The sequence below is a fragment of the Nerophis lumbriciformis genome, linkage group LG24 (genome assembly GCF_033978685.3).
Source record: "Nerophis lumbriciformis linkage group LG24, RoL_Nlum_v2.1, whole genome shotgun sequence".
Lineage (NCBI taxonomy): Eukaryota > Metazoa > Chordata > Actinopteri > Syngnathiformes > Syngnathidae > Nerophis > Nerophis lumbriciformis.
In genome coordinates this window covers 35,769,904-35,783,221 of record NC_084571.2, presented here as the reverse complement: position 1 = coordinate 35,783,221, position 13,318 = coordinate 35,769,904, and the positions used below count along the sequence as shown (strand labels likewise).

General features: G+C 39.8%; 1 protein-coding gene across 4 annotated transcripts in view; it reads right to left on the bottom strand.

The window, feature by feature from the left end:
- Window positions 1-13,011, bottom strand: part of pbx4 (pre-B-cell leukemia transcription factor 4) — a 90,904-nt gene extending 77,893 nt beyond the window's left edge. For 2 of the 4 annotated variants that reach the window (XM_061982043.2, XM_061982042.2), the window contains exon 1: window positions 12,251-13,008. In XM_061982043.2, the coding sequence (XP_061838027.1) occupies window positions 12,251-12,432 (182 nt within the window). In that variant the 5' untranslated portion in view covers window positions 12,433-13,008. Of the gene's footprint in view, window positions 1-12,250 lie in introns of all 4 variants that reach the window. The other 2 variants (XM_061982041.2, XM_072916018.1) reach the window with 2 other exon arrangements.
- Window positions 13,012-13,318: the final 307 nt, after the last annotated feature.

The following is a 13,318-nucleotide window of genomic DNA, read 5'->3' as shown; positions in this document are numbered from 1 at the left end:
GATATTACGATATTTTCTTAATTCATATCTTGTTTAAAAATATATCGATATATCTTACAAACTGGATATATCACCCAGCCCTACTCCTGATTAGTTTTTGTTGCACTAAATCAGCCATCTACAATGTATAGTGGAACGTTTATACATGGTAACGTTACTGTAGTGTAGGCTACATTTATTTCATGTGGTTTTTACATTCTACATTGCAAGCAAAAATGTCTGTGTTTCCTCTTCATCCACTGTGTTTAAAAGGTAAAAGAATGAGTGCATTTTTTAAATTGTATTTAGTAAGGGTGTAACGGTACGTGTATTTGTATTGAACCGTTTCGGTACGGGGGTTTCGGTTCGGAGGTGTACCAAACGAGTTTCCACACGGACATATTAAGTAGCGTACCGCACGTTGTGTAAACAATGCACACCGAAGCACAACACACGGCATGCTAGCAGAGACCGGGCTACAACAACAAAGCGAAAGCGGTTTACCGACATCGTTCAGCAGCGGTAGGGTATGCTTCTGGCAACACGTCAAACATGCTAACCCATTTGAAGCGTCACCACCCCCAAGTGAACATCGCTTCAACGAAGAAAAAGACGAGCGTCGTAGCGTATTCAAGCAGCCTCTCCTCGGCGAGTCAGGCTGGGCTAAAGCAATAACAAATGTTTTTATAGCAGCAGATTTAAGACCATGTTGCATTAAAAACTAGATTTTGACCCACTTCTTTTTTCTGCAGACAATGTGGATAAACTGATTTTTCTGGCAAAAAACATGAAGATTGAGTGAAAATCACCAGGGTTAAAGGCTGGGGGGGGGGAAGAAAAGTTAATCTGAGGCTGAGTTGACTTGAAACTGTTTAATGTTGCACTTTTTCAATGTAGAAGAAAAGTTTTGTCATTTTATTCAATCTGAGCAACAACTTGAGGCAGTTTAATGTTGATTAACGTGGAACCCGACTTAAACAAGTTGAAAAACTTATTGGGGTGTTAGATTTTTTAGATTTAGATTTATTGGTCCCCGTTGGGGAAATTCATTTTCACTGCTGTACATTTGAACAATAGACATTACACATCACGAAACAAAAATAACAAAAAGACATCATACATGACCAACACACATTTACAGGCTTGTCAGACAGGTCGGAGAGGCCTGCTGTTAAGTGGTCATTTAGTGGTCAATTGTACGGAATATGTATTGTACTGTGCAATCTACTAATAAAAGTCTCAATCAATCAAAAAAAGCACTTTATATGTAGAAAGGTTTTGTTAAGAAACCATTCTAAACCTTATCTTATTTAGTTTTTATTTTATATATGTTGACCACATGAACCCTGGCAATGGACCCTGTGTGTATATGTATGTTATTGTTATGCTTAGCATTCATGACTGCCTGCTGTTGCACTGATCAGCCTAGTGGTGGCTCACATCCATCACACACAGAGCTATTTCTATTTTTGGGCAGAATTATTATAGTGTTCCCAATGTTAAAAGGATGTAGCCATTGTTTACAAATCTGGTAAATAAATAACCAAAAAATTTATATTTTGTTGTTTTCTTACTATACCGAAAATGAACCGAACCGTGACCTCTAAACCGAGGTAAGTACCGAACCGAAATTTTTGTGTACCGTTACACCCTTAGTATTTAGACAAGGCAGGCACAATTATAGCGTTCGTGGCTGTGACCTCGGAACTGGGACGCTCACAACTCGGCTGTGACGTCGTTCTCAGCTCCGACATCCAGCTTCCAAGGTAAATGGAACACACCATTAAAAAAAAATGGATGTGTTTTTTTTATTTATTTTACACACTCAAGCAGAGAGGCTAGTTAGCAGGCTGTCACCTCAAAAAAATGTTCTGTGGATAAATATCTAATCAAACGGAATGCAATTACCTTTTTGGGGGTAAAGAGTCTGCACATTAGAAATGTCAGAGTTAAGTTATATGAAGCGAGACCTTATTCTGCAGACCACAGAGTTTAGAGCACTAATTTATGAAGTGTACGCCTGTTGCAGACACACCTTTACTTGCATATATGTGTAACCTGTTCAGCTTGTTACATACATTACTGCGAGTCCCCTCCAGAAATCCAAACATGACCATTCAGTTTGACGCGTGTATAATAAGTATTTTGAAGCAAAACAACAACAACAACAAAAAGGTTCTCAAACTTGTGCGTAAGCAAATGTACCAAAAAAACACCAGCCTGCGTTTGTGCCATATAGCATTATTCCTCCCCCTTCAACACCATCTCATTAATAGAAACTCGATTTGCGGACAGCTGCACTCGCGTACACATTATAGGAGAATTGATTGCACCCAGCACACAATGAAAAGGATGAACACCAGGGAGGGAGGGAGTGAAAGGGGAGTGAATTAATTAAGAGAACCAGGTGGTCAAATGTTGGGTGGAAAATCACTAGCTAATGACACATCACACTGTGGCCACGGTCTCGCAAGTGGACGCCTTCCTATTGTTGAAATGGCGAGGTTTTATCTGGAAGATGACCTTATGCTCCCTGGGCCACATGGGACACGAGCGTGTCCAAATTTGCTCACTGCTGGCATATATATATACATCCATTCCCCTTCAATGGTAATATTAATAACCAAAGACAAGAATGTCTGTGATGCAAACATTAAGTGAGGAAATGAATGAATGGCTGCTGTCATCGCATCACAGTCACTGGGCCAATTGAGTAATCCCTGCATTCATTTTGCCCTCTCATTTGCATTTCATCGGATAATGACATCGACTATCATTTGATGCAGAACGCCTTTCAGACACATTTGGGTGCAATTAGACAGATCTCATTAGGCACAAACAGCAACGGGGTGCAGCTTTATGAACGCAACTTTTGCGGAACCTTTTAAGGAAAGATGGCAGACATTTTTTGCAGCGTGAAAATGGGTTAATAATTATAATAAAAAGGTTTTTACTACTGCTATGATCCAGTGAAGCTGTTATACGATGCATGCAAGTGCAGTTTAAGGCTGTGTCTACACTAAGCCGAATAATTATTTAGCCTAAGCCCTGTTTCAGCCACACTAAACCATCGTTTAAGGTCCCCCTCCTCGGATATATTTTTTTACACGGGTAAGTGCGCTGTGTATTTCTTAAATCTCCGGCTCTTAGCTTTGTATGGACTCACTGATCGTTTACAAACCCAGTTCGGAGAGGAAGTGACACCAGAAAGACCGCGCCCCACACAGGAAGTGACGTCAGAAAGAACGCGCCACAGACAGCTTCAAAATAAAGCGGTTTCGTAACTCGGAGGTAACCACTGGAAATATGAAGGCGAGTCATCCAGACATGCCGTGTTTCTCCTTCTTCTACATGTACAGACGCTTGTGGAAATCACACATGAATACCTTAAGACAGGGGTCGGCAACCCGCGGCTCCGGAGCCGCATGCGGCTCTTTGATCACTCTGATGCGGCTCAGCAGCTTACTTGCTGAACCCCCCAATTTTCCCGTGAGACTTCCGGATTTCAGTGCCTCTCGCAGAAAACTCCCGGGATTAATATTCACCGATTTTCACCCTTAAAGCTATAATAAGGGCGTGCCATGATGGTACAACATTTGACGCCCTCTACAATCTGTATTGACAGCGTGCCAGCCCATCACTTGTTATACAATATACATCTTCTGCTTGCACACTTACGTGACAGCAAGGCATACTTGGTCAACAGCCACACAGGTTACACTGACGGTGATCATATAAAACAACTTTAACACTCTTACTAATAATGCGCCACACTTTGAACCGAAACCAAACAAGAATGACAAACACATTTCGGGAGAACATCTGCACCTTAACACAACATAAACACAACAGAACAAACACCCAGAATCCCATGCAGCCCTGACTCTTCCGGGCTACATTATACACCCCTGCTACCACCAAACCCCGCCCCCACCCCAAGCCTGCTCCCTCACACATCAACCCCCCCCTCTGTGCGTCGGTTGAGGTGGGCGGGGTTTGGTAGCGGGGGTGTATAATGTATCCCGGAAGAGTTAGGGCTGCATGGGATTCTGGGTATTTGTCCTGTTGTGTTTATGTTGTGTTACGGTGCAGATGTTCTCCCGAAATGTGTTTGTCATTCTTGTTTGGTGTGGGTTCACAGTGTGGCGCATTATTAGTAAGAGTGTTAAAGTTTCTTTCATACCGCCACCGTCAGTGTAACCTGTGTGATTGTTGAGCAAGTATGCCTTGCTATCACCAACGTGAGCAAGCGGAAGCCCCATACAACATGTGGCTGATCAGGCACGCTGGTTGTAGTGGGCGTTATTTGCTGTACCTTCACGGCACGCATGACGCTGACAAGCTCTATTCATTCAAAACCCGCGTGCCGCACCAGCTTCAAAATTCATATAAAGGTGTTGGCAGCGTATCTGAGACCCCTGGTTTATACATAGCACAAAGCAAAAAAAATTTTTATATGCAGTGTTGTTTCATTTAAAATTTAAAAAATGTTTGCGGCTCCCATTGTTTTCTATAATTTGTGAAACTGGTCAAAATGGCTCTTTGACCGGTAAAGGTTGCCGACCCCTGCCTTAAGAGAAAGCGATTGCAGCTATTTGGGATACAACACTTCTCAGACGGCAAGAGAACTTTCAAATGTCCGGGTCAGCGGTGATTCTACTTAGCAAAAAACTTTTTCAATTTGTCGAAGGAGAGTCAACGAGAATGCCAGCTCCCGTGGATGTGATAAAAAAAAAAGGTAACGTGTGATTTGTATTACCTGGCCATCGAGGGAAAACGGCGAATGCTTTTGGACTGGCAAAGCAGACTGTATCAGTTATCGTCCGCCATGTATGTCGCGGACTCAACGTCTAGGTCCAGAGTATATAAAGTCACCAAAAAGGAATGGCCAATGAAGGTGAAGTTTGATTGATGTAAAATGTTCTTTATCACATGGATAAGGTTAGGTGGGATTAACCCTGGATAACCTTAGCCGGCTTAGTGTAAACGGGGCCTAAGTGGCAGCCAAGTGGTTTGGAGATAATTAGCAGTGCAGCAACCATTGTCTGGTTTTCAAGTTGGAACTTACGCAATAGATGAATAATATGCTCTGATTAAAAACATATGAAGCGGTCGTACTCAAATAGGGGAGCCGAGGGGATAACAAAGAACTGTCTTGCTTTTTAACGTTGTTGTTGTTGCGGCTGGTGGTGATTTACACCCGCTTAGGTTCGAGTTGTAAATGTATCTGCTTTATTTTGTATTTCAAGTTATCATTACGTATATGTATTGTTGCATTTGAACATTTGTATTGTTGATAGAGGTAATTATTGTTATTATTCAATATCAATAGTGCTATTTCTATTGGTATTTGTATTGCTCCATTTGTAGTGTAATAATGCTCATTGTCATTTCTGTATTATTTATTTCACTAACTTCTTTGCTATCAGTTTTTACCATCATATTTGTACATACTCTATTTGCTGATGTTGTTCTATTGTTCTTGTTATTGTGTTTGCTGTTGTTGTCTCTCTGTCTTATCCCCACAATTTTGTACAGCCGATATGGGCATCTACATCAACAAACCAGTGGCCGCCCTGAGACTGGTAGGTCGTGAGTCATACCAAAGACTACAAAAAACGGGACCCATTGCCTCCCTGCTTGGCACTCAGCATCAAGGGTTGGAATTGGGGGGGGGGGGGGGGGGTTTATGACCAAAATGGTTCCCGAGCGTGGCCACCGCTGCTGCTCACTGCTCCCCTCACCTCCCAGGGGGTGAACATGGGGACGGGTCAAATGCAGAGGACACATTTCACCACACCCAGTGTGTGTGTGTGTGACAATCATTGGAACTTTTACTTTTTTTAAATGAATAATTAGTAAATATTAATTGTATTCAATAACTTTATCTAACCTACTTACAGTTTACAACCTTGTCAAATGAAATGAAATATATTCATCCAACACAAACATTAGGCTTAGGTCAGGCTGGTTAGAAAAATCAGTACTAAACAAAACGTATATATAGAGAACATACAAACCCTTTATCCATTAAATCGAAAATGCTGAAATTCCACGACGTAGCTAACATTATACACAAAGCACACCCAATAATATACCGTATTTTTCGGAGTACAAGTAGCTCCGGAGAATAAGTCGCACTGGCCGAAAATGCATAATAAAGAAGGAAAAAAAACATATATAAGTCGCATTTTTGGGGGAAATGTATTTGATAAAAGCCAACACCAAGAATAGACATTTGAAAGGCAATTTAAAATAAATAAAGAATAGTGAACAACAGGCTGAATAAGTGTACGTTATATGAGGCATAAATAACCAACTGGTATGTTAACGTAACATATTATGGTAAGAGTCATTCAAATAACTATAACATATAGAACATGCTATACGTTTACCAAACAATCTGTCACTCCTAATCGCTAAATCCCACGAAATCTTATACGTCTAGTCTCTTACGTGAATGAGATCAATAATATTATTTGATATTTTACGGTAATGTGTTAATAATTCCGCACATAAGTCGCTCCTGAGTATAAGTCGCACCCTATGAAACTATGAAAAAAACTGCGACTTATAGTCCGAAAAATATGGTACAACAATTCTTCATGACAAAAGAGAAATATTTAAAACATTTGTACGCATGTACAACACTTAAGAGTGTGTGTGTCAATCGTTGGGACTAAAAAAATATATATATTATTTGCCGCTGCTGCTCACTGCTCCCCTCACCTCCCAGGAGGTGAACATGGGGACGGGTCAAATACAGAGGACAAATGTCACCACACCTAGTGTGTGTGTGTGACAATCATGGAACTTTAACTTTTTGAATATGAATAATTAGTAATCTTACGCTTGATATTAATTGTATTCAATAATTCTATCTTACAGTTTACAACCTTGTCAAATGAAATTAAATATATTCATCCAACACAAACATTAGGCTTAGGTCAGGCTGGTTAGAAAAATCAGGACTAAACAAAACACTATATCCATTGAATTGAAAATACTGAAATTCCACGACGTAACTAAAATTATACACAAAGCACACCCAATAATATACAACAATTCTTCTCGACAAAAGAGGAGGAATATACCGTATTTTTCTGACTACAAGTCGCAGTTTTTTGTTATAGTTTGCCGGGCTCCAGTGCGACTTATATATGTTTTTTTCCTTCTTTATTATGCATTTTCGGCAGGTGCGACTTATACTCCGAAAAATACGGTAATCTTGGGAGAAAAATGTAATTTAAGACATTTGTACGCACGTACAACACTTAAGAGTGTGTGAGTCAATCGTTGGGACTAAAAAAAAAAAAAATTTGCCTGAGAAGCTGGACAGGACAAAAAATAAAAATAAATGTAAAAAAAGGTTTAAGTTGTCAGGAAAATCAGGAATAGCGGCGATTCCCTCCCCCCCAATATGAAGTAAAAGAGCAGCACGGTGGAATAAATGTTGTACAGCCGATATGGGCATCTACATCAACAAATCAGTGGCCGCCCTGAGACTGGTAGGTCGTGAGTTCAAACCCCGGGCCAGTCATACCAAAGACTACAAAAAACGGGACCCATTGCCTCCCTGCTTGGCACTCAGCATCAAGGGTTGGAATTGGGGGATTAAATCACCAAAATGATTCCTGAGCGTGGCCACCACTGCTGCTCACTGCTCCCCTCACCTCCCAGGAGGGTGAACATGGGGATGGGTCAAATGCAGAGGACAAATCTCACCACACCTAGTGTGTGTGGGGCAATCATTGGAACTTTAACTTTTTAAATATGAATAATTAGTAAATATTAATTGTATTCAATAATTCTATCTAACCTACTTATAGTTTACAGCCTTGTCAAATGAAATGAAATATATTCATCCAACACAAACATTTGGCTTGGGTCAGGCTGGTTACAAAAATCAGTACTAAAGAAAACGTATATAAAGAACTACAAACCCTTTATCCATTGAGTCGAAAATACTGAAATTCCACGACGTAGCTAAAATTATACACAAAGCACACCCAATTATTCCCGACAAAAGAGGAGGAATATAATGTTTTATATTTAATTTAAAACATTTGTACGCACCTACAACACTTAAGAGTGTGTGTCAATCGCTGGGACTAAAAAAAAATATTTGCCTGAGAAGCTGGACAGGACAAAAAAATTAAAAAAAAGGTTTAAGTTGTACGAAAAATCAAGAATAGCGGCGATTTCCCCCCCCCAATATGAAGTAAAAGAGCAGCTCGGTGGAATAAATGTTGTACAGCCGATATGGGCATCTACATCAACAAATCAGTGGCCGCCCTGAGACTGGCAGGTAGTGAGTTCAAACCCCGGCCGAGTCATACCAAAGACTACAAAAAACGGGACCCATTGCCTCCCCGCATCAAAGGTTGGAATTGGGGGGTTAAATCACCAAAATGATACCTGAGCGTGGCCACCGCTGCTGCTCACTGCTCCCCTCACCTCCCAGGAGGGTGAACATGGGGACGGGTCAAATGCAGAGGACAAATCTCACCACACCTAGTGTGTGTGGGGCAATCATTGGAACTTTAACTTTTTAAATATGAATAATTAGTAAATATTAATTGTATTTAATAATTCTATCCAACCTACTTATTACAGTTTACAACCTTGTCAAATGAAATGAAATATATTCATCCAACACAAACATTAGGCTTAGGTCAGGCTGGTTAGAAAAATGAGTACTAAACAAAACGTATGTAGAGAACATACAAACCCTTTATCCATTGAATCGAAAATACTGAAATTCCACGACGTAGCTAAAATTATACACAAAGCACACCCAATAATATACCGTATTTTTCGGAGTATAAGTAGCTCCGGAGTATAAGTCGCACTGGCCGAAAATGCATAATAAAGAAGGAAAAAAAACATATATAAGTCGCATTTTTTGGGGAAATTTATTTGATAAAAGCCAACACCAAGAATAGACATTAGAAAGGCAATTTAAAATAAATAAAGAATAGTGAACAACAGGCTGAATAAGTGTACGTTATATGAGGCATAAATAACCAACTGGTATGTTAACGTAACATATTATGGTAAGAGTCATTCAAATAACTATAACATATAGAACATGCTATACGTTTACCAAACAATCTGTCACTCCTAATCGCTAAATCCCAAGAAATCTTATACGTCTAGTCTCTTACGTGAATGAGCTAAATAATATTATTTGATATTTTACGCTAATGTGTTAATAATTCCGCACATAAGTCGCTCCTGAGTATAAGTCGCACCCCCGGCCAAACTATGAAAAAAACTGCGACTTATAGTCCGGAAAATATGGTACAACAATTCTTCTTGACAAAAGAGAAATATTTAAAACATTTGTACGCATGTACAACACTTAAGAGTGTGTGTGTCAATCGTTGGGACTAAAAAAAATATATATATGATTTGCCGCTGCTGCTCACTGCTCCCCTCACCTCCCAGGAGGTGAACATGGGGACGGGTCAAATGCAGAGGACAAATTTCACCACACCTAGTGTGAAGGGGGCAATCATTGGAACTTTAACTTTTTGAATACGAATAACTTTTTGAATATGAATAATTATCTTACTCTTGATATTAATTGTATTCAATAATTCTATCTTACAGTTTACAACCTTGTCAAATGAAATTAAATATATTTATCCAACACAAACATTAGGCTGAGGTCAGGCTGGTTACAAAAATCAGGACTAAACAAAACCCTTTATCCATTGAATTGAAAATACTGAAATTCCAGGACGTAACTAAAATTATACACAAAGCACACCCAATAATATACAACAATTCTTCTCGACAAAAGAGGAGGAATATAACGTATTTTTCTGACTAAAAGTCGCAGTTTTTTTTCATAGTTTGGCCGGGCTCCAGTGCGACTTACATATGTTTTTTTTCTTCTTTATTATGCATTTTCGGCAGGTGCGACTTATACTCCGAAAAATACGGTAATCTTGGGAGAAAAATGTAATTTAAGACATTTGTACGCACGTACAACACTTAAGAGTGTGTGACTCAATCGTTGGGACTAAAAAAAAAAATATTTGCCTGAGAAGCTGGACAGGACAAAAAATAAAAATAAATGTAAAAAAAAAAGGTTTAAGTTGTCAGGAAAATCAGGAATAACGGCGATTCCCTCCCCCCAATATGAAGTAAAAGAGCAGCACGGTGGAATAAATGTTGTACAGCCGATATGGGCATCTACATCAACAAATAAGTGGCCGCCCTGAGACTGGTAGGTCGTGAATTCAAACCCGGGCCGAGTCATACCAAAGACTACAAAAATGGGACCCATTGCCTCCCTGCTTGGCACTCAGCATCAAGGGTTGGAATTGGGGGATTAAATCACCAAAATGATTCCTGAGCGTGGCCACCACTGCTGCTCACTGCTCCCCTCACCTCCCAGGGGGTGAACATGGGGACGGGTCGAATGCAGAGGACAAATCTCACCACACCTAGTGTGTGTGGGGCAATCATTGGAACTTTAACTTTTTAAATATGAATAATTAGTAAATATTAATTGTATTTAATAATTCTATCTAACCTACTTATTACAGTTTACAACCTTGTCAAATGAAATGAAATATATTCATCCAACACAAACATTAGGCTTAGGTCAGGCTGGTTAGAAAAATTAGTACTAAACAAAACGTATGTAGAGAACATCCATTGAGTCGAAAATATTGAAATTCCACGACGTAGCTAAAATTATACACAAAGCACACCCAATAATTTTTGACAAAAGAGGAGGAATATAATGTTTTATATTTAATTTAAAACATTTGTTTGCACATACAACACTTAAGAGTGTGTCTGTCAATCGTTGGGACTAAAAAAAAATATTTGCCTGAGAAGCTGGACAGGACAAAAAAATAAAAAAAAGGTTTAATTTGTACGAAAAATTAAGAATAGCGGCGATTTCCCCCCCCCAATATGAAGTAAAAGAGCAGCACGGTGGAATAAATGTTGTACAGCCGATATGGGCATCTACATCAACAAATAAGTGGCCGCCCTGAGACTGGCAGGTAGTGAGTTCAAACCCCGGTCGAGTCATACCAAAAACTACAAAAAACGGGACCCATTGCCTCCCCGCATCAAAGGTTGGAATTGGGGGATTAAATCACCAAAATGATTCCTGAGCGTGGCCACCGCTGCTGCTCACTGCTCCTGAACATGGGGACGGGTCGAATGCAGAGGACAAATCTCACCACACCTAGTGTGTGTGGGGCAATCATTGGAACTTTAACTTTTTAAATATGAATAATTAGTAAATATTAATTGTATTTAATAATTCTATCTAACCTACTTATTACAGTTTACAACCTTGTCAAATGAAATGAAATATATTCATTCAACACAAACATTAGGCTTAGGTCAGGCTGGTTAGAAAAATCAGTACTAAACAAAACGTATGTAGAGAACTACAAACCCTTTATCCATTGAGTGGAAAATACTGAAATTCCACGACGTAGCTAAAATTATACACAAAGCACACCCAATAATATACCGTATTTTTCGGAGTATAAGTTGCTCCGGAGTATAAGTCGCACTGGCCGAAAATGCATAATAAAGAAGGAAAAAAAACATATGTAAGTCGCATTTTTTGGGGAAATTTATTTGATAAAAGCCAACACCAAGAATAGACATTAGAAAGGCAATTTAAAATAAATAAAGAATAGTGAACAACAGGCTGAATAAGTGTACGTTATATGAGGCATAAATAACCAACTGGTATGTTAACGTAACATATTATGGTAAGAGTCATTCAAATAACTATAACATATAGAACATGCTATACGTTTACCAAACAATCTGTCACTCCTAATCGCTAAATCCCATGAAATCTTATACGTCTAGTCTCTTACGTGAATGAGCTAAATAATATTATTTGATATTTTACGCTAATGTGTTAATAATTCCACACATAAGTCGCTCCTGAGTATAAGTCGCACCCCCGGCCAAACTATGAAAAAAACTGCGACTTATAGTCCGAAAAATACGGTACAAAAATTCTTCTTGACAAAAGAGAAATATAATCTTCGGAGAAAAATGTAATTTAAAACATTTGTACGCACGTACAACACTTAAGAGTGTGTCTGTCAATCGTTGGGACTAAAAAAAAAAATTTGCCTGAGAAGCTGGACAGGACAAAAATTTAAAAAAAAAAGGTTTAAGTTGTACGAAAAATCAAGAATAGCCGCGATTTGTTTCCTATATGAAGTATAAGAGTAGCTCGGTGGTAAAAAAACGTCTCTTCGCCCCTTCTTACCTGGCCTGTGCTTCGTCCAGGCTCTCGTCCGTGATGGCCATGATTTGCTGGAGGATATCCCCGATGTCTTGCTGGGGCTGGCCCAGGGACTGCTTCCGAACAGAGTCCGGGTCGCCGACGTCGCCCGGCTGTAGTCCACCAAGTCCGGTGAGACCCGTCAACATCCTGGTCTGGTCGTCCATGACTTTTTGTGCCACACAAAAAAAAAAAAAAAAAAAAAAGAAAAGAAGGAAACTCTGCAAGGTTCTTCCTTCTTTACCGCGGACACGAACACAAATAGCTAGCCTTGTTAGCTAGCTGGCCAACTCGCTTCCACGACACATACACAACGCTTCGTGTCGAATAGCCGATATTTGACCGCCGTCAAACAAATCACGCCTTTTTTCTCTTTTTTTTTTTAAAGTAACAACCGACGACAAAACGTTAGCGAGTGAAAAGGCAGCTAGGTTAGCAGCGGCCAAGCGGCGGGGACACACGGTCTGTTCGCCTCCGACATTGTGCGCGGATGAAAGCTAGCTATGGTTAGCATTGGATGTCGAGTATTACAAAAAAACAAACGGTAAAAAAAAAAAGTGGAGGAAATTAAAAAAAAAAAAGGGGGTGACACGGAACGGGCCGTAGACGAGAGAGAGAGAGAGAGAGAGAAGCGAGCGAGCTCCTGGCGCCGCACACTAACGCTTGGCCATTGTTGTTGCTGTCGCGCGACGTCGTGGGCTGGACTGTGTGCGTGTGCGTGTGCGTGTGCGTGTGTGCTGTGGGCGCGCTCAGGCAACTCGACACTGCTTGCTAGCGGGTGGCAAACAACCACACTTCCGCCCCCCCTCACGAATAACATTATCACACCAAATACAAATGAATGTTGCACATATATTATATATAATGACATAATATTATGTATAACAATATATTATGATTATGTATAATAATATATTTAATATTATATGTGAAACATTCATATGTATTTGGTGTGATTATGTTATTCGTGAGGGGGGGCGGAAGTGTGGTAAAGTAACAACCACACTTCCGCCCCCCCCTCACGAATAATATTATCACACCAAATATATATGA